At 39.9% G+C, this 20130-nt stretch overlaps 1 protein-coding gene across 1 annotated transcript; it reads left to right on the top strand.

The window, feature by feature from the left end:
* Window positions 1-111: 111 nt before the first annotated feature.
* fkbp7 (FKBP prolyl isomerase 7) lies at window positions 112-18739 on the top strand. Its single transcript, XM_059966771.1, has 4 exons — window positions 112-395; window positions 11595-11746; window positions 13039-13166; window positions 18319-18739. Exons 1-4 carry the CDS (start codon window positions 199-201, stop codon window positions 18478-18480), a joined length of 639 nt encoding a protein of 212 aa, XP_059822754.1. The 5' UTR covers window positions 112-198; the 3' UTR covers window positions 18481-18739.
* Window positions 18740-20130: the final 1391 nt, after the last annotated feature.

Here is a 20130-nt window from a genome sequence, read left to right as displayed (position 1 = left end):
CTCGGGTTCAAGGAAGGCGGGGTAAAACTGCAAGGGGCGGTGACACATTAGTTGATTGATAGGTGCGGCCTCCAATAGAAAGGACGCCGTTCCCCATGGCGATGTGGGGTCACGTGGAACTGGGATACGTGGCAGTTCGGCTTCTTACCGGAGCGGTTGTTGAGAGAATAAAGCCCAGTAAGCCCGACAAAATCCGACATGAATCGTCCAGGCGGCTTATTCTTCTGCTTGCTGGCTTCTTCAGCTCTCTTAAGTGACGTTGACGCGTTCCGAGAAGAAGTGAAGATCGAAGTTTTGTACAAGCCACAGCTGTGTCTCCGGAAGAGCAAACGGGGAGATGCGCTGAACGCACATTGTGATGGTTACCTTGTGGACGGCACGAAGTTTTACTGCAGGTGAAATCTGAGCTTTAAACATTTTGGTTAGTGGCTACTACAGCGCTTCACAGTTTAGTGCTATTTATTTATACTTGCATTTGCACAGTTTGTCTTCTGTACTCTGACTTTTTAATTGATCCCGTTGTAATTGTTACTCTGTAAGTTTGCTGAGTATGTCTACAGGAAAATGAAGCTTAAGCCTCTATATAGCGACATATATGTACTTTTTGATAACAAATTTATTTTGAACTTTTCAACTATTGTAAACGTCCCTCTGTATGTCTACTCTATCGAGACCTCTTATTTTTTCCCGTAAGCTTCAGTGGTGGAGCGGTATGTCAAAGAAATGGGCCTTTCTGACCATCTAGTCCGTGACAAACTCTTAATCTGCCTAGTCCCATCGACCCGCACCTGAACCATACATCTCCAATCCTTGTACTCGTCCAAACTTCTCTTAAATGTTGATTTTGATTTGCTTTCTGTTAAAGGCCAATCTGGGAAAAAATCACTAAGCAATTACCATCAACAGATTACTTGCAATACCAGAGGAAACAACACACCGGACCATTGCTACACCACCAGCAAGAATGCCACACCCTCACTTCGGGAAGTCAGATCACCGGGCTGTACTTCTTCTCCCTGAGTACAGGCAGAGACTGAAGACTGTAGCACCAGCAGTGAGGACCAAGAAGGTTTGGACAAGTACAGGAGCGCCTACAGAACTGCTTTGAATCAGTGGACTGGACTGTATTCAGGGACTGGTCAAGTGGACTGGACTGTATTCAGGGATTCATCTTTGAATCTGGATGAGTATGCTGCAGTTATTACTGACTTCATTAAAATCTGTGTGGACAAGTGTGTGCCTAGAAAGACTTACTGTACATTCCCAAACCAAAAGCCATCATGAACCAGGAAGTATGTCATCTGCTGAAGGCTACATCTGTGGCATTCAAGTCTGGCAATCCAGGCCTATACGAGAAAACCAGATATGATTTGCAGAGGGCTATTTAAAGGGCGAAGGGACAATTTTGAGCGAGGTTGGAGGTGATATCAGATGCATGGCAACTCTGGCAGGGACTGCAAGACATTACTTCCTACAAAGTGAAACCCAATAGTATGAATGGCAGTGATATTTCACCACCAGATGAACTCAATACCTTCTATGCCCGCTTTGAAAGGGAGAACACAACTACGGCTGTGAAGATCCCTGCTGCACCTGATGACCCTGAGATTGATGTTAGAATGTCTTTAAAGAGAGTGAACCCTCGCAAGGCAGAAGGTCCTGATGGAGTACCTGGTAAAGCTCTGGAAACCCTGTGCCAACCAGCTAGCGGGAGTATTCAAGGGCATTTTCAACCTCTCACTGCTACAGGCAGAAGTTCCCACTTGCTTCAGAAAGGCAACAATTATACCAGTGCCTAAGAAGAATAATATGGGCTGTCTTAATGACTGTTGCCTAGTAGCACTCACGTCGACAGTGATGAAATGCTTTGAGAGGCTGGTTTGACTAGACTGAGCTCCTACCTCAGCAAGGACCTGGATCCATTGCAATTTGCCTATCGTCACAATAGGTCAATGGCAGACACAATCTCCATGGCTCTTTAGACCACAGACAACACAAGCACCTATGTCAGGATGCTGTTCATCGAATATAACTCAAATTGGATCCTTGACTTCCAAAATGGAAGACCACAATCACTGCGGATTGGTGATAACATATCCTCTTCACTGACGATCAACACTGGCGCACCTTGGGTGTGTGCTTAGCCCACTGCTCTACCCGCTTATATGCACATGACTGTGTGGCTAGGCATAGCTCAAATACTATCTATAAATTTGCTGATGATACAACCATTGATGGTGGAATCTCAGGTGGTGACAAGAAGACGTACAAGAGTGAGATATGCCAACTCATGGAGTGGTGCCACAGCAACAACCTGGCACTCAGCGTCAGTAAGATGAAAGAGCTTATTGTGGACTTCAAGAAGGACTTCTTGAATTCAAGAAGATTCAAGAACACATCTTGTGTTCAAGATGAAGGAACACATACCAATCCTCAAGGAGGATCAGAAGTGAAGAGAGTGAGCAGCTTCAAGATCTGAGGATCTAACCTGGTCCCAACATATTGATGGAGTCATAAAGAAGGCAAGACAGTGACTATACTTTATTATGAGTTTGATGAAATTTGGCATGTCAACAAATACACTCAAAAACTTCTATAGATGTACCGTGGAGAGCATTCTGACAGGCTGCATGGCTGTCTGATATGGAGGGGCTACTGCACAGGACCGAAAGAAGCTGCAGAGAGTTGTAAATCTAGTCAGCTCCATCTTGGGCACTAGCCTACGAAGTACCCAGGACATCTTTAGGGAGCGGTGTCTCAGGAAGGCAGTGTCCATTATTAAGGACCTCCAGCACCCAGGGCATGTCCTTTTCTCACTGTTACCATCAGAAGCCTGAAGGCACACACTCAACAATTCAGGAACAGCTTCTTCCCCTCTGCCAGAAGTTGGTAAACCGACAAGTTCACTCTAGCTCCCTGTGCGAATGCTTTAATTCTATTTTCCAGCTGCAGTAGGTTTAAAAAAACACTTAAAAATCTGTATTTTTGCGTAATGATGAGCGGGGCACTTTTACAGCACAGTGTGTTGGAGTTCAATTCAGGCATTCTCTGTCGGAAGTCCGTACATCATTCTAGTGAGTGAGTTGGATTTTCCTCCCACATCCTAAAGACGTATGGGTCACTAGGTTTGATGGTCATTGTAAACTGCCCAGGGATTAGGCTAGGGTTAAGTAAGTTGATTTCTAGACAGTGCAGTTTGTGGGGCTGAAAGAGCCTATTCTGCATTCTATATTTAAATAAAATAAAGTAAACATGCTGTGAAGCTTCTGATTTAAAGAATCATCCTTTTCAGCAAAGGATAGACATTGGAATGAAAATCAAAACCTGATTATGTTGAAACTCTGAAATAAAAACAGAAAATGCTGGAAACACTCAGTAGGTCTGTGGAAAGAAAAACAAAGTTAATTGGCGTTTTCAGGCCTTGCATCCTGAAATTCTTACCCTCGATTAAAACCCAAATGTGTGTTGTGGCCACTCAAAATTGTGCCCACGTTTTCATTCTTTCATTTGCGTGTTTTCTCAGACCACCACTCCTGTGGTAGCAATCACTCTGATTCAAATCATAGACATCATCTGCTCATGTTCCTGCGTGTCCTCCCCACCCCTTTGCGGGCTTTCGAAGGTCAGGACCGTTCACTATTGATTGGTTTATCATCGTCACACATACCAAGGGTCAGGTCTGCATACTGTCCGGGCAGATCAGGTTGCAGGGACAACCATAATGGAACACAGAGTGGAGTGTTGCAGAGAGTAGGACACGAGGTCATGGTGTAAAGTGAGGTCAAAAGTTTTTCTCCCATCGTACAAGGGAACTGTTCAGTAGTCTGATACCAGTAGGGTAGAAGCTGTCCGTGAGGCTGGTGGCACGTGCTTTCAGGCTTCTGCTCTGAGGACATAGCCTTAGAATTGAGGGGCATCCATTTAGAATGAAGAGGAATCTCTTTAGTCACAGGTGCCTCTGGAGGCCAGGTCATCAGGTATGTTTAAGGCAGAGGCTCTTGCTAGACTCTTGATTGGTCAGTGCATGAAGGGATATGGGGAAAAGGCAGGAGCTCGGGGCTGAAAGGAAGAATGGATCAGCTGTGATGGTGGACTAGACTTGATGGGCCAAATAGCCTAATTCTGCTTCTACATCTTACTCTATGGCTTGTTCTGAAGTGAAAATTAATTTAAATCCCTCTGCCTTTCTACTGCCTCTGATGCTGTTGACCACAACATCTTTACCAGTACCCCGGATAGGATTTTGCTGACTTTGTTTCACTTTTATCAATTTGGTTACCATCAACTCATCACCAATGCTCTGGCTACAATGGCCATCGTAGCCTCTTGGTTGCTAGCCATTTCAGCCCCTTCCCATTTCCAACCTTGACCTATGCCCACACATTGCTGGAGGAACTCAGAAAGTCAGGCAATATCTCTGAAATAAACAGTTGATATTTGGGACTGATGCCCTCCATCAGCACTGGAAATGAAGGGAAGAAGCACAAGCTAGCAGAGGGAGGAGGAATAGAGAAGCTGGGTGCAAAGGTAGAGGGCTGAAGGAGGAATCTAATAGAAGAGGACAGTGGAGCATGGAAGAAAAGAAAGGAGGAGGGGAACCAGAGGGAGATGATGGGTTGGTGGAGAAGGGGTATCCAGAATAAGAAGTGAAAAGAGAAGGGAAGGAGAGAAATTACTGAAGGTATTGATATTCATATCATCAGGTTGGAGGCCACCCAGACTGAATTTAAGGTGTTGCTCCTCCTAACATGAGTATAGAGGAGGCCGAGGTCATGCGTATAGAAATTCAAAAGGGTAGCCACTTGGAGATCGTGCATTTTGCAGCAGACATCAGTAGAAGTAGTTCTCTTCTTCCCCCACCATCCCCAATTCTGTGTCGTCTCTCCAAGCGCCAGATACAATAGTCTCGCAGGTAAGTCACATCTGTCTTATTCCTCCTCCTCACCTCTTTGTACTAACTACCTTGGCCTGAAGCATTAACAATGCCTCCACAGAGGTTGCCTGACCTGCTGAGTTCTGTCAGCGGTTTGTTTTTGGTGCAATCCAGCATCAACACTGTCTTGTCCAATTGAGGATAAAATTAGAAAAAAGAGAGAGGGAAAAAAAAATCCTTCCGGTCATCTCCGAACCTTCATGGATAAGGATTTTCCCAAAAGAGAATAAAGAAAACTAATTAAAATTAAATCGTGTGAAAATGATTGAAGGGTCGCCAGACTTGTTCAAAATTAAAGGATGTATCAAATGTCCCGCTTCTAATTTTCTCCAAGCTTGGACATGACATAATGGAGGAGAGCCAATAAAAGACAGTAGGCAGGTTAGAATCTTTCCAGTGTAGCAAGATAGCTCTCCTAGCCAGTAAAGTTGCAAAGGCGATCACATGTTGGGTGGAAGCAGACACTTTGCTTGCTTCCTCTGGAATAATCACAAAAATTACTGTAAGTGAATTGGGTTGAACATCCACATCTATAACTTTAGATAATATTCCAAACACATTCCTCCAAAAATTGTTTAAGCTTACACATGACCAAAACATGAGTTAGAGTAGCCACTTCTGCGTTACATCTGTCACAAATAGGCCTTGTATTAGGAAAAAGATGCGCCAATTTATCTTTGGACATAGGCTGTGTACTATCTTAGACTGAATTAAGGTATGGCATGCGCAGATAGATGAATTATTGACTAGATAACAAATTTTACTCCATTGATTATCTGAGAGTGAGTATTGAAGTTCTACTTCCCAGATGTGTTGAACCCTGTCATTAGGCGACATGCAAGCATTCTAACTGCTTATAAATGATGGCTATTAACAGTTTTTGAAAAGGTTTTGGCTGAAAAATAGCAAGCCAAATTTACAGAGCAGGTCAAGGCGCTTTCTAAATGGTCGCCTATGTCGATGTCATTGATAGGTTGCATAAATACTATAAAAATGGTTATTCTACTGAAATTTTTCTTTCTATTTCAAGCAGTTCCCTGGTTTGTTCCAAAGACATTTTTTGATAAAATATGTTCTCTGATTTTGTCTTGCGTTTGGAATAATAAAAGCTGTAGAGTGAATCAACTTTTATTGCAAAAACAAAAAAAAAGATGGAGGACTGGTTTTACCAAACTTTAGATTTTATTATTGGGCAATTAATATTCATTATTACTTTTTGGATTTGTGATATAGATGACCAAGATCGTCCTTCATGGTTACAGTTGGAGGAAAATTCAGTAATGGGTTTTCATTAGCTTCTTTATTAGGAGGAGCTCCCCTTCAGTTTTCGCTCTCCAGAATAGGTAGACAAGTTCTTAACCCTATTGTTAAACATACTTTAAAAATTTGTTATCAGTTTCATAGATTTTTTGAATTAAATGATTTTCTACTTTCTAGTAATATTTATTCTAATTTCTTTTTTAAACCATCAACTTTGGATAAGGCTTTTTTAACATGGAAAATTAAGGGAATAAGAACTTTTTTAGATCTGTTTTTACAGGACTTTTTAATGTCCTTTTTGCAGTTAATGGATAAATATGTTATCTCTAATACACATTTTTTTTTTCAAACACTGTCTTGTTTCCAATCCATTAATAATTATTTTCCCATGCACAGAAATTCTTGCCACTGCTGCTGCCACTCAGAAGTATGGCTTTGGTTCCATGTGCATACTAAAACTGCCTCACTTTACCCCTCCTTCCTCTTGTTTTCAGCCTTGTTTAAAGTGTTGGAATATCTTACTGATCTCAAAAATAATGAATAAAAATTGTCTGAGAAAATGGAAACAATTGTCCTTCATTGTTGTGAGCTCTGTTTCTTGCCTCTCCCTGACAAAACAGAATCAGTCTGTAGAGAAGGCTAATTCAGGCCTTGCCTTTATTAGTTGAAATTTTCATCCATGCCTTTGTTCCTTGTACTCCTAGCTAGACTCCCATGTCCCACTCTACAGAGGACCATTCAAAAGTCTGCTGCCAATAGCTTAAAATGTCCATGCTTCTGTTTGCTACCCTACACCAGCACTTGATAAAGTAGCCTTCTGCTATTAACTCTTTCACCATTTTGTGGTGTTGGCCTTCCACATCTCCCTCACTTTCTTCATCTGTTGTCATGAAGACACCAATGCTCACTCTTCCAGTACTGTTCTTCTGCACATTTCTGAATTTAAAAGAATGAAGCCCCAGTCTCTGAAATTTCTAAATTAGATTTGGTTGAATGTGTTGCATTTGGCTTAATATCATTTGTGATTTCAGGAACAAATTCAATGAGGATTGGTAGTGGTATAAATTCTGCTTTGTCTCTTCACCATCTGTTACTTCAGCTTCCCTTCAGCTGCAGATCATAAAATTCTATGTCAAAGAAACTTTCTGAAATTGACCATAGAGAATTTTTTAAAATGTATATAGATATAACCTCCTCTTAAAGTAATTTTTAAATAGCAACATTGTTCTGGTTAGGGACATTAATCACCAATGCATTTAATTTTTCATACAACTACTTAAGTTCCTATTTCATTTTCTTGTTCCCTGTATCAATCTTCTGTTTTATTTTTATTAATGACTAGTGATGCCCAAAACGAATACAGGTTTTCCCCACTATTTGAAGGTAGAGCATTCCTGTGAAACGGTTCGTAAGCTGGAATGTCGTAAAGTGAAGAAGCAACTATCATTTATTTATGTGGGAAAAATTTGTGAGCATTTGCAGACCCAAAAAATAACTTGCCAAATCATGCCAAATAACACATGCCTAAAATAACAGTAACATAGTAAAAGCAGAAATGATCTGATAAATACCTTTGCTATGAAGCTACTAAATAACACATAAATAAACACAGCCTATATAAAGTAGAAGTAATGTATGTACAGTATACATTCAGTTACCAAAATCGGGAAGTCAGTGAGCAGACTGATGATGGTGTGTTAGGCTGAGTCGTTGGAGGTTGGGGTGGTGGGAGGTGGAGGAGACTGGGTGTCATCTCATCGTCCTCTGTTTCGATCAGGACAGGCAGGTCACCACCTTCTATGTCTGCCTGCTTCAATGTCGAAGATTGAGTTCTGTCGTCTGATGTGGAAGGCTTGAGAAACGACAGTATGCTTGACTGCTTGGCCTTGCGAATCTTTCTATCATAGTCTTTGTAAACACTCAAACCATCCTGCAAATATGCCTTAAACCTACATACCCTTTCAAAATTAAAATCATACTTTTCTGCAAGCATTGCAGCGTTGTCAATCGCAGTGAAATCTCACGCAATTGCTTCCCATTCAGTTCCTGGAAGTCTTCACTTTTGGGCCCTTCGCTACTGTGTTCGGCCTCAATTGTTATCCTTTCCTCTTTATCAGCTCTTCATCTCTCAGTTCTTGATCATGCAATGCCAAAACAATGCCAAATCTCTTCAACATCATCTTTGTCCACATCCACAAACCCTTGGCCAAACTCACTATGTCCTTACTTTGTTCACCACGATTGAAATGCTTAATTATGTCTCGTTTTACTCTTAAGTGTAGCACCCTTGCGTGCCCTTTTAGGCTTTTCTGATAACTTAGAACTCATCTTGCTAACGGATGCACAAAATAAATCAACATAAAGCACAGATGCTCACAGGCACGTGTTTAAGCAATGCCGGCTAGAATGCAGTTCCGGAGAGGAGCTCAGCTGCTCGGTGCATGCGATGCCTTTTCTCTTTACAGTGAAAACATCTATTAGTGAAAACAGGTGACTAATGTAGGTCTTTCGTAACACTGAATTGACATAAAGTGTACGTTCGAATAACGGGGGGCACCTGTATCTGGTTTTAACATTTGCTTTAACACTAAGTGGCACCATTGCCCCCTCTTCTGCCTCCCCCCCCCCCCCATGTGTACTGCTCACAATACACATTAACGATTTGAAGGAGTAGGGGTCAAGAATAGTACACTAAATTGAGAGGAAGAGCAATTTGTTCAGAGAATGTAGAGAGCTGCAGTTAAGTGAGTGGGCAAGGATCTGGCAGATAGTGATTAATACAAAGAAGTTTTGAAAAATCATGAGGTGTATAAGCTGTAGAACATGCTAATGGAAAGAGAAAGCTTGAACTGGGTAAATTAACAACTTCTGTAAGGTGGGTACATGGATAGAAAAGGGTTAGAGGAATGGGCCTAGCTTGAGTATGAATCTTGGTGTTGAGCACTTGGGCCAAATGGCCTTGCTGTAATGCTGAAATCTTGAGTCTGATGCCACAGATGGAAGACTTGGCTAATGAAATGGCTCATTGTGATACAAAGGGAGAAAGTAAGTTTCACTAAATTCTAAAATTTCATAGTAAATCTGGAAGGCCACAGCTTCCAAGCAGACAATGTGGTCCTGTTCCTCAAGTTTTGTGGATCGTCTTTATAATAATGTAGGAAGCCATTTACACATAACCAGAGTAAAACACAAAATGCAGGAAGAACTCAGCAGGTCAGGCAACATCAATGGAAAGGAATAAAGATTTCTTTATGAAAACAAAGGTTTCTTTCCCCCTTCCTTTCAAGTTCTTATTTACAGTACTGCCTTGTTACAACACTGAAATGACTTTTATTAGAAAGCTGATGGTATTTGATTGCAATGAAGATTGGCTGTCCTCCCTTGCCCATATGAATCTGTCTGCACCTTTAGAAATGGCTGACTATTCATCCCTGTACCTCTGTAGTCTCTCTCAGCCATGGTACTGGCCCTGTCAGCTTCCATTCCTGCTGAGGTCATGAATTGTCAATTCTGATTTATTATCAGATTAAAATGATTCACAGATGGAATCCATGCTAAGACTTTAACTCTTGAGCTCCTTACCTAAAGTCTTCTATATTGTTACGAACCCCGTAACTGGGTCACTTACCAGCAAAGATAGAGAGGTCCGTTGAAGTCTGATGATACTATTTTTAACAGTATTTATTAGTAAAACTACACAAAAATAATATCAATGCAAACATACAGATAATATACGTTGTCAATACTAAATCTAAAAGCGCGGGTATAATAATAATCAATAAGAAATAGCTCTATCTTTGTCTAGGGGATAATGTATTGTCCGATGGAAATATAAAAGTCACTCAATTCATTCAGGCTGCAGCCTTTGGTTGGAGTCAAGAGAGAGATTTTAGAAACTTGCCAGCTTTTCCTTTTTATGATGTCGATCCTTCGAGAGTTCCATTGGTATGGCCGGTCCTTTAGCTAAGCCGTTCTTCCGTGGTAAGCCCGCCAATTCCTAGGCAAAGGAAAAGGACGCACACAAGCCCCACCGGTTGTCGCTATTAAATGCTGTCACGGGATTTCTAGCATTTCTCCTGGTGCGTCTAAAGGGATTGTTCCCCAGACCCCCTTTTATCCTTACTCATGGGGTCTCAGATGTCAATCAAGTTGGGATGATGCAATCCCTCAACCAGCCCACTCTGGTCATGAGGTCTTCAATGAATAGTACATTACTCAATACACAATTCCGTCTCCAAGAGACAATGGCCGTTATCTGTGGCTTTGTCTTGCGGAGGCCAGGACACATTCCAAACCTTGTGTATTCTGGACGTCTCTCTCATTTCCTGGGTCCCAGACTCGAATTAATAGCAATCTTGCGATTCTCACAAAGGAGGGGGCTACTTTGTACCCTTCGGCCCCTCAGAGTTGTGGCACATTTGTAACAATATCATTCCTCCCTTAAGACCCCATTTAAATCTATCTTTTAGGACTAGATTTCAGATCATCTGTATTATCTTGTACAGCTCCCTATCACATCTTGATGTACTTCCTCCTGTATTGCTTTCATTTGCACTATACAAATTCAGATAATTTTTTTTGCAGTAAAGAGAAATCTTCTGTCTATTCTGCTGTTTTATGTAATACTGTTTTGCCATCTGTTTTTACTCTTGAACCAAGTCTGATGGTGAAAATGTTATTATCCCATTCAAAGAAGATCTATGCTTCATTAATCTGATAATCCAATGTTTCCAAGGCCTTATTGAATATTTTTAGTCTTCCAAGTTCTGCAGAAGGGATTCCTTTTTAAGTGTATTGACCTTTGATTGACCATCTTGTATATTAGATAAGCATACATATGTCATTTCCCTTGTATCAAGCATTGTTTTCATTGTGCAGTCGAAGCTCTGGTACAAAGGACAACACTTTTAAAAGGATTTTCAGTTAACAATATAGGAGGAAAACAGCTTCTGATTTTCCCCCCCTTTTAATGAAATAACTGTTGTAATCCCTTAAATCACAGCTATGAATGGAGGCATCTTTGGGTACATCAAGCAAAATTCTAGAAATATCAAGTTGAAAGTGATGTAGCTACCAACTGCATTGGCTGAAGAAATTAGATTTAAACATTTTTAGTACTGAATCATTAAATGCAAGTTTAACATGACAGATCACTGTGTGAGGTAGTGTTTTGTATTAATATGTATTGAATCATAGTAAAATATAGAAACAACGAATACATTTTTGGCTTTAATTTCCACTTGTCATCTGGAGGATCTTTTATTTGTATTCTGCCTTTAGTTTGCATATTTGTCAAGTGTTTCAGTTTCTTCATAAAATCACTTTTTAATTTAAGTTTTGTTACTCTGGTTTATTTGAAATATTTATACATTTAATCAAAAATATTTTGTTTTCCTAATAGTCGTGAAGACAGTGCAGGTCATCCTAAGTGGTTTGTGCTTGGTGTTGGCCAAGTAATAAAAGGATTAGACATTGGCATGACCGACATGTGTGAAGGAGAAAAAAGAAAACTAATTATACCACCTTCACTGGGATATGGAATGAATGGTAAAGGTAATATCAAAAGTGAAATTGGTTAATAGGTTTTGTTTGCAATATTCAACTATTTTGTGGAAGTCTCATTTAATCTAATGCAAGTTACATGAATAGTCTCGCCATTTAACCCTGAGGATTATCAGGCAGTGTAACACAGCTGAACATGTTCATGATTAGTATGAATTTCAGAAAGAAAGTGTGCATGTGTTTATCTGTGTTGCATCAGAATATGGAACGCTTTAACCAAAAGCATGAATGTTATTTAAGAATTAATTTCAGGAATTATCTTTCAACACTTAAAAGCAATTGCCTTTTGATATACTGCAATGATGCATGATTACCTACGAGACAAACTTTGTTTTTATTAACAATGTTGAGATTATTTGGCATAAATATATAATATAACATGATTGTTTCCAGCATGGTATTCATTTCCTTGCATGTGATACTTATTTACATGTCTGTGTTGCCTTGATTAATTGAAAATGTCACACTTCTGATATTTAAACTTTTTGTGCAGTGCTCTAGAAGATGGTTATCCACCTCCACATCCAGTGATGCGTATGAGCGTTCCTGCATGCTGAGATAATGATGACTCTGGTCTTGTTAGAGTAGAATGCATGTAGTTATTTCAATACGGTATGTACACGCTGGAACAGTCGTTGTTACTAACTCTACTAATAAGACTGATAGACTTGTGACTAAAAAACAAATCAGTGAAGAATTTCCAGAAGGACTCCATTGTTCAGGAAGAAGGTGACAGTGAATGAAAACTTGCCTGTATTACTCAATACTTTCTATCATTTACTACACAAGTGTAATGGAGAATGAAATGATTATTACATGGTTAAAGTACCGTGAACAGATTTTTAAACAAAAAATCAGGTTATTAAGCAAAAATTGGGTGGCTTGCAAAGAAGAGGCTAAGCATTTTGAAGAACCTATAACCAGAGAGCAGGTAGTGCTGGGTCAGCATTTCAGGTGGAGGAGATTGTACGGGCATCATTCATAGTTTGGAAGACCGGTACACTTCTGGGTGGGAGCATTGTACAAGGATTTTCCAAATGGAGGGGAAAGAAATGTCCTTTTATGCACTTTTGGGTCACTGCTGTAAAATCTCAGACTGCACCAGTTGTGGTGTTCTTTTCCATAATGGCCGCAGCACTGATATTAAGGGTAAGGGCATAAGCTACACAATGCATGTGATTGGAGGAGGCAGCAGATCTTGATAGGCATGCTAGAAGCGTGCAGAAAAATTGTGCTGAAATTTAATTTGGTATCATTGATTACTATTTTACTCTTGTGTGCAGATAAAATACCCCCTAATGCAACCCTGATTTTTGAAGTTGAACTGTATACAGTGAGAAATGGACCACGGAGCGTGGAGTCTTTTAAAGCAATTGATTTGAATGGTGATCGACTACTCTCTCAGCAGGAGGTATGCCAGATTTCAAGTGCTCTCAGAACCAACAGCATGATTGCATAGTCTACTGGTTGTGATATGCCGTCATTTAGGGTATTTTTCTGATGGCATTAGTTTGAATCCCTCTGTAGTCCTTGACAAGTATAAAGGAAGTACAGTGGATTCTGGTTAATCAGGCAGCTGCTTATTTGGGACAACTCTTAACAAAGAGCAACTAATCAAGAATATAGCCGGTTCTCCCTTTGTTTGTTTGTTTGGGACACTGTGCCACTTAATTGATGCGGTAGACTGTCACCGAACATTTTCTAACCAATGTCAGCCGTGCACTTGTGTGGCCAGTAGACATTCCACCATGGTTCGAGCAAACATTTTTAAATGGTGTCAGTTGCATGTGTTTGTGTTCAAGAAGCAGCAATTTTTTTTGTGACTGGAACTTGTTGCAAAATAAAACTTCTGGTCACTGGATTCAAGCATTACTATAATTTCACTGCTTCAAATTAGGAACTATGAAGAATTTGAAGGTATTGACAATGTTGATCTTGAAAATAAAGATTTGGAGGATGCAGTAATCAATAGTCAAAAGAACACAACACGAATTAAGTCCAGTTGTATTGGCACTGTTCTAACTTGTTCTGTATTTAAGTACATAATTTGTTACTCAGTTTCTTTTTTTATGCCTTTTTAACTATTTTCATGAAACTTGCGCTGATTGGGACAGCAACTAACTGGATGTAAATACACGGATCCCAATGGTTCCCAATTAACTGCGATCTACTGTACTTGAATTGGATAATCATGTTGATAATGGTAATTGTGAATTGGATGGAGAAAGAATTGGGTTCACAAATAACCATTGGTAAAGGGCCTCTGCCATCCTTCTATTCATCTACAGCTTGCTTGTGACTCTTAAAGGGGCCAACTGAAGCATCTCAATTTGCTCTGTCAACAGACAGTGAGGGATGCTGACTGAGCTGTGATTGCCAGCCATGTTACTGAGGTCCCATTTTATGAACAATTACTGATTTGAAGTTCCCTCAAAAGACTGCTGCACAACTGAACACACCTCACTTTTGCAAGAGTGTAAAAGAAATTGGGACAGGAATGGATGAGGGGGTGTAAAATTAAGTGGGAAGTTGGCCAGATTAGTGGGGGAGGGAGATTAATGCAATTGCTCAGTGGGTAGAGGGAACTACAATTTGCCAGTGGGGGAGTACATTTAGGAATATGATTTGCTACTCGATTATTGTAGAAGGATTGTTATATTGCAAGGAGTGGGAGTCGTAGGCAAGGGTTATGATCGTGCATGGATGAGATGGATACTAAAAGCAAGCTGAGCAAGCAGATTACTTTCTTGATTTGGTCATTTTCCCAGTGCCGGGTTGGTGACTGCAGGTGGAATTCCTGTTTTTTTTTCAAACCCAGGCATGGTGGGGTTTTTTCACACATGGCCTGGGCATTGCGTGCAGCACTACAAGTCCTGTCAGTGGTACTCTTAGGCACTTTATTATTGAGGATGGCTTGTTTCCATGCTGCTTCAGTGGAACATGAGGTGACTAAGGCAAATGTTCCATATATAGGGCAGGAAATGCTTAATGGGGTCAGTGGGTCGTTTGTGGGATGGGAGAAGTGCATTGCCAGTCCATTACACTGCCCTGATGCATGGAATCCAAGTTCTGTCACCATTCCACATGTTTGTTCTGCTCTACTGGTAATTGCTAATCCATGATCTCTAAATGATGACATGGCACTTTTATTTCAAGGAAGCTTTGTGCACATCATTGAAACATCTGACAGAACTTGCAAGTCCAGTGTCAAATGTGACTAATATGGACTACTTATGTAGGTGCATTTTATGTTATCAGGACCTTGATAAATGTATTCTTCAAATCCTGCCTAAATCGAAAGAGATACATGTATTGGAGAATGTTGAACAAAAGCTGTGTTTTATGCAACTTGCATGTAGACTCAGGTTTTTTTTTGTTTGAATTTTTATTGATAGTAGATTGTGCAGCACACAAACCTGCTATTTTGTGATCTCATTTCATATTACACCATGCTTGGGACTTGTCATTTCATTTATCAGCACTTGCTTTATAAGACCATAAGATAGAGGAGCAGAAGTAGGCCATTCGGTCCATCAAGTCTGTCCTGCCATTCAGTCATACATTCCTTGTACAGTAACCCTTTCATTCCTGGAATCATTCTTGTGAATCTTCTCTGATCCCTCTCCAATGTCATTATATCATTTCTAAAATAAGGAGCCCAAAACTGCACACAATACTTCAACACTCACAAGTGCCTTATAGAGCCTCAACATCACATCCCTGCTCTTATATTCTATACCTCTAGAACTGAATGCCAACATTGCATTCATCGCCTTCACCACTGACTCAACCTGGAGGTTAACCTTTAGGGTATCCTGCACAAGGACTCCCTAGTCCCTTTGTATCTCTGCATTTTGAGTTTTCACTCCATCTAAATAATAGTCAGCCTGTTTATTTCTTCCACCAAAGTGTATGACCATATACTTTCCAACATTGTATTTCATTTGCCACTTTGGCCATGCTCCTAAACTAAGTCTCTCTGCAGACTCTTGTTTCCTCAACACTAGCCACTCTTCCACCTATCTTTGTATCATCGGCAATTTTAGCCACAACTCCATTAATCCCAAAGTCCAAGTATTGACAAGCATTGTAAAACACAGCAGTCCCAACACCGACCCTTGTGGAACTCCACTGGTAACCGGCAGCCAGCCAGAATAGGATCCCTTTATTCCCACTCTCTGTTTTCTGCCGATCAGCCAATGCTCCACCCATGCCAGTAACTTCCCTGTAATTACATGGGCTCTTACTTTGCTAAGCAGCTTCATATGTGGCACCTTGTCAAAGGCCATCTAAAAATCCAAGTACACCATGTCTACTGCATCTCCTTTGTCTACCCTGCTCGTAATTTCCTCAAAAAATTGCAGTAGGTTAGTCAGGCAGGATTTTCCTTTCAGGAAGCCATGCTGGCTTTGGCCTATCTTGTCATGTGCCTCCAGGTGCTCTGTAATCTCATCCCTAACAATCGATTCCAACCACATCCCAACCACTGATGTCAGGCTAACAGGTCTATAGTTTCCTTTCTGCTGCCTCCCACCCTTCCTAAATAGCAGATTAACATTTGCAATTTTCCAGTCATCTGTCGATTCTTGAAAGATCATTGTTAATGCCTCTGCAATCTCTCCAGCTACTTCTTCAGAATCTGCAGGTGCATTCCATCAGGTCCAGGAGATTTATCCACCCTCAAACCATTAAGCTTCCTGAGCACCTTCTCAGTTGTAATTTTCACAGCACAAACTTCACTTCCCTGTCACTCTTGAATGTCCGGTATACTGCATATGTCTTCCACTGAAGACTGATGCAAACTGCGCTTTCAGTTCCTCTGCCATCTCTTTGTCTCTCATTACAATATCTCCAGCGTCTTTTATTGGTCCTTTATCTACCCTTAACTGTCTTTTACCCTTTATATACTTCAAAACTTTGTGTCTTCTTTGATATTTGTTGCCAGCTTCCTTTCATAATTCATCTTTTCCTTCCTAATGACCTTCTTAGTATCCTTTGCAAGTTTTTAAAAGCTTCGCAATCCTTTACCTTCTCACCAGCTTTGGCTTCCATGTATGCCCGTTCTTTAGCTTTTACTTTGTTTCTAACTTCACTTGTCAGCCATGGTTTTGTCCTTCTTCCACTCATTTTTTGCAGAAACTCCAGCCATCGCTGCTCTGCTGTCCTTCCTGCTACTGATCTTTCCAGTAAACTTTGACCAGTGCCCCTCTCATGCCATTGTAATTTCCTTTATTCCACTGAAACACAGACACATTGAAATTTAGTTTCTCCTCCTCAAGTTTCAAAGTGAACTCGGTCATATTGTGTTCACTGTTTCCCAAGGGTTCCTTAATCTTAAAATCTCTTATCGCCTCTGGATTATTGCACAACACCCAATCCAGCACAGCCGATCCCCTAGTGGGCTCAACAACAAGCTGTTCTAAAAAGCCTTACATTAGACATTCTACAGATTCGCTCTTGAGGTCCAGTACTGATCTGGTTTTCCCAATCCACTTCCATATTAAAGTCTCCAGCAACTATCATGATATTGCCCTCCTGACACACCTTTTCTACCTCCGGTTGAAATTTGTAATCCACATCCCAGCTGCAGTTTGGAGGCCTATGTACAACTGCCATTAGGGTCTTTTTACCCTTGCCATTTCTTAATTCAGCCCATAGAGACACTACATCTTTCTACTGATTTGATATTATTTCTTATACACAGGACCACACCACCCCCTCAGCCCACTAACCTATCTTTCCAACACACCATATATCCTTGAAAGTTCTGCTCCCAACGACAGCCATCCTTTAGCCAAGTTTCAGAGATGGCCACAATAACATGCCAATCTGTAGTTGATTTTCAAGGTAGTCCATTTTATTTCTTATGCTGTATGCTTTCAAATATAACACTTTCAGTCCAGTGTTTGTTGTTTTCTGTTTTAACTGCAACATGCCTCTATTGCCTTGTAAATCTTCCCACTGGCTGTGATTATGCCTCATCTCCTGCCTATCCTTTCTATCTTCTCTGTTGCATGCTATCTTCGTTTGGTTTCTGTTTTCCCCTTCGTCAGCCCTATCACTCCAATTCCCATCTCCCTGCCAAATTAGATTAACCTCTCTCTACCATCTCTATCCGATTGAGGAACATTATATTCAAGAAAAACATTACATGAAACACTTGGATGTACAGTTAAATTCCATTACTGGCAGTGCTAGAGGGAAAACTTGAAAGTTGGATTAGACTGTGGAGCGGGCAGAGAGACAGTGGCTGTCATTTGAACCCCAGCCTGCCCTTGCTCCAAGTTTGTGATCCTTAGCCAAAATGTCTAATCCTCTCAACCTGAAATTCCTTCTGCCACCCTAACCAACAAACACCCATAAGCCTTAAGTTTCTCTCTCCTATTGCTCACAAATTAGTGTACCTTATCATATGGTTTGAAAATGCTCTTAATAAATGTCCATAACTTTATTCAGTTTGAAAGTATTATTTGACTGAGTATCCACTTCTGTATTTTTGCAGTCTTCTAAAATCAGTGATTACTTGTGTAGATTTGAAATGCATTTTTTTTTAATGATTTCAGTTGAAGATATATGTGCACGAAGAGTTTACAAGGGATAATAGAATCCAAGATCCCTCTTACAAGGAAAAAGTTCTCTATGATATTCTCCGAAAAAACGACGTCGATGGAGATGGCTACATTTCTGCTAGGGAATACAATGTTTTCAATCATGATGAGCTTTAGAATTGTGCAATAAAATTGAATTTCTATCTATTAAAGTGCTTTTTTTAAATATCTATAAGGTTATTAAATATACATTTACTGTGGTACTGCAATGAGCAAACATACTGCAAAGCATCACCTTTTGATGTCTAAAATGTTTTTTAAGCCTGACATTATGTTTGATATTCACAAAAACTGAGGACTGCGTAACTCTCCTTTTTAGAATTTAAATAATATTGTACTGTTTTGATCACTCAAATAAATATTTTGAGCAAATGAACTTTTGTACATACTATTTATTAAAAATTGCATATTTAAATGGAAATGTAAGATTTTTACTCATGTATATGAAGGATGTAAGTAATAAAGTCAGTTCATTCATTCATTTTTATCACATATATGCAGATATGGGCTTTGTAGTCATGTCAATTGATGGAGGTTGAGTCCGATGAGGATTGTTAGTAGATTGCAATTGGTGGGATGTAGCATGTGAAGAAGCATTTTCTGGCCTTGTCCATTTGTGAATTTATTGATCTTGAGATAACATTGCATCTATGATCTTGCAGTTAGCCTTCTGGCATTAATACTTTTTTGGATGTCTGGAATTGTCTCCTGCCCCTGTGAATATGGACCCCTATTTCTGCTTTGTTACACTTTACAAGATCCCAAGTCTTCAGCTGAGGTGCATGCAGTCAGTGAAGGTATGGTTCATACTGGTTGCATATAGAAATCATTTTAATTAGTCTGCAATCAACCACTATGAGCCACGTATTAGTTTCGATGGCTGCTCAATTTGGTCCTTAAAAAACTTGTTGTTTTTAAATTAAAGTGAACAATTCTAGAGTGAGAGCAGATTTTTTGGATCTAGAGAACAGCATTTATTAACTGAATTTCAATAGAAAATTTCCAAGGAATATTAAGCTCTCCAAATATTGCAAAAAATAATCCCTTGTTACTTATAAAAGTACTCAATCATCTTTATAATCAAAGTATTTATTGTGACATGTAACATTGCCTTAAAGCTTAGATTCTTGGGCCTGCAGAATTTGAGGTGACTTTTAATAATGCTTTTATTTGTCTAATGTTTCAAAACATTAATTTTGTTCCTTAATTATTACTGTAAAGTTCCAGAGTTTTCTTTGAACTAGATTTGTTCTGTATATAAGTCAGTTGGTTATTTGCCTACTTAATGTAATTTGTTTAAACATGTTACTAAATGGGTGAAAACCAAAACCACTTAAGACTATTGATGTGTTTATGAGTATCTACAGTTTGAGTAATGTTAGCAGAAAAGTTTCAATTGGGGAAAAATTACAAAATGGACTTTGAGTAGAGGAAAATGGATTGCAGGAGATGAACAGAATTCAAAGATGTAACAACTTCATGAAGCTTCTTCACAGTAGCACTCAAGTTCTTGTGAAATGACCAGAATCAAAAAAAAGTTGCATCTAGTGACATTCTCCCCACCCCTCTGCAGTCTTGCAATTTTGTTCAACTATTATATCTGAGTTTGCTTACACTACCTTGCAGGCAATGAGTACTAGCTCACAGCCTGGTATGAATACACCAATGCCCTTGACTGGAAAATCCTACAGAATGTAGTGGGTACAGCTGAGTCCATTTTGGGTAAAGCACTCCCCTCTATTGAGTGCATTTACACTGAGCTTTGTT

Source organism: Hypanus sabinus, chromosome 4, assembly GCF_030144855.1.
Source record: "Hypanus sabinus isolate sHypSab1 chromosome 4, sHypSab1.hap1, whole genome shotgun sequence".
In the NCBI taxonomy this organism is placed as follows: Eukaryota; Metazoa; Chordata; class Chondrichthyes; order Myliobatiformes; family Dasyatidae; genus Hypanus; species Hypanus sabinus.
This window is presented reverse-complemented; position numbering and strand designations above follow the sequence as displayed.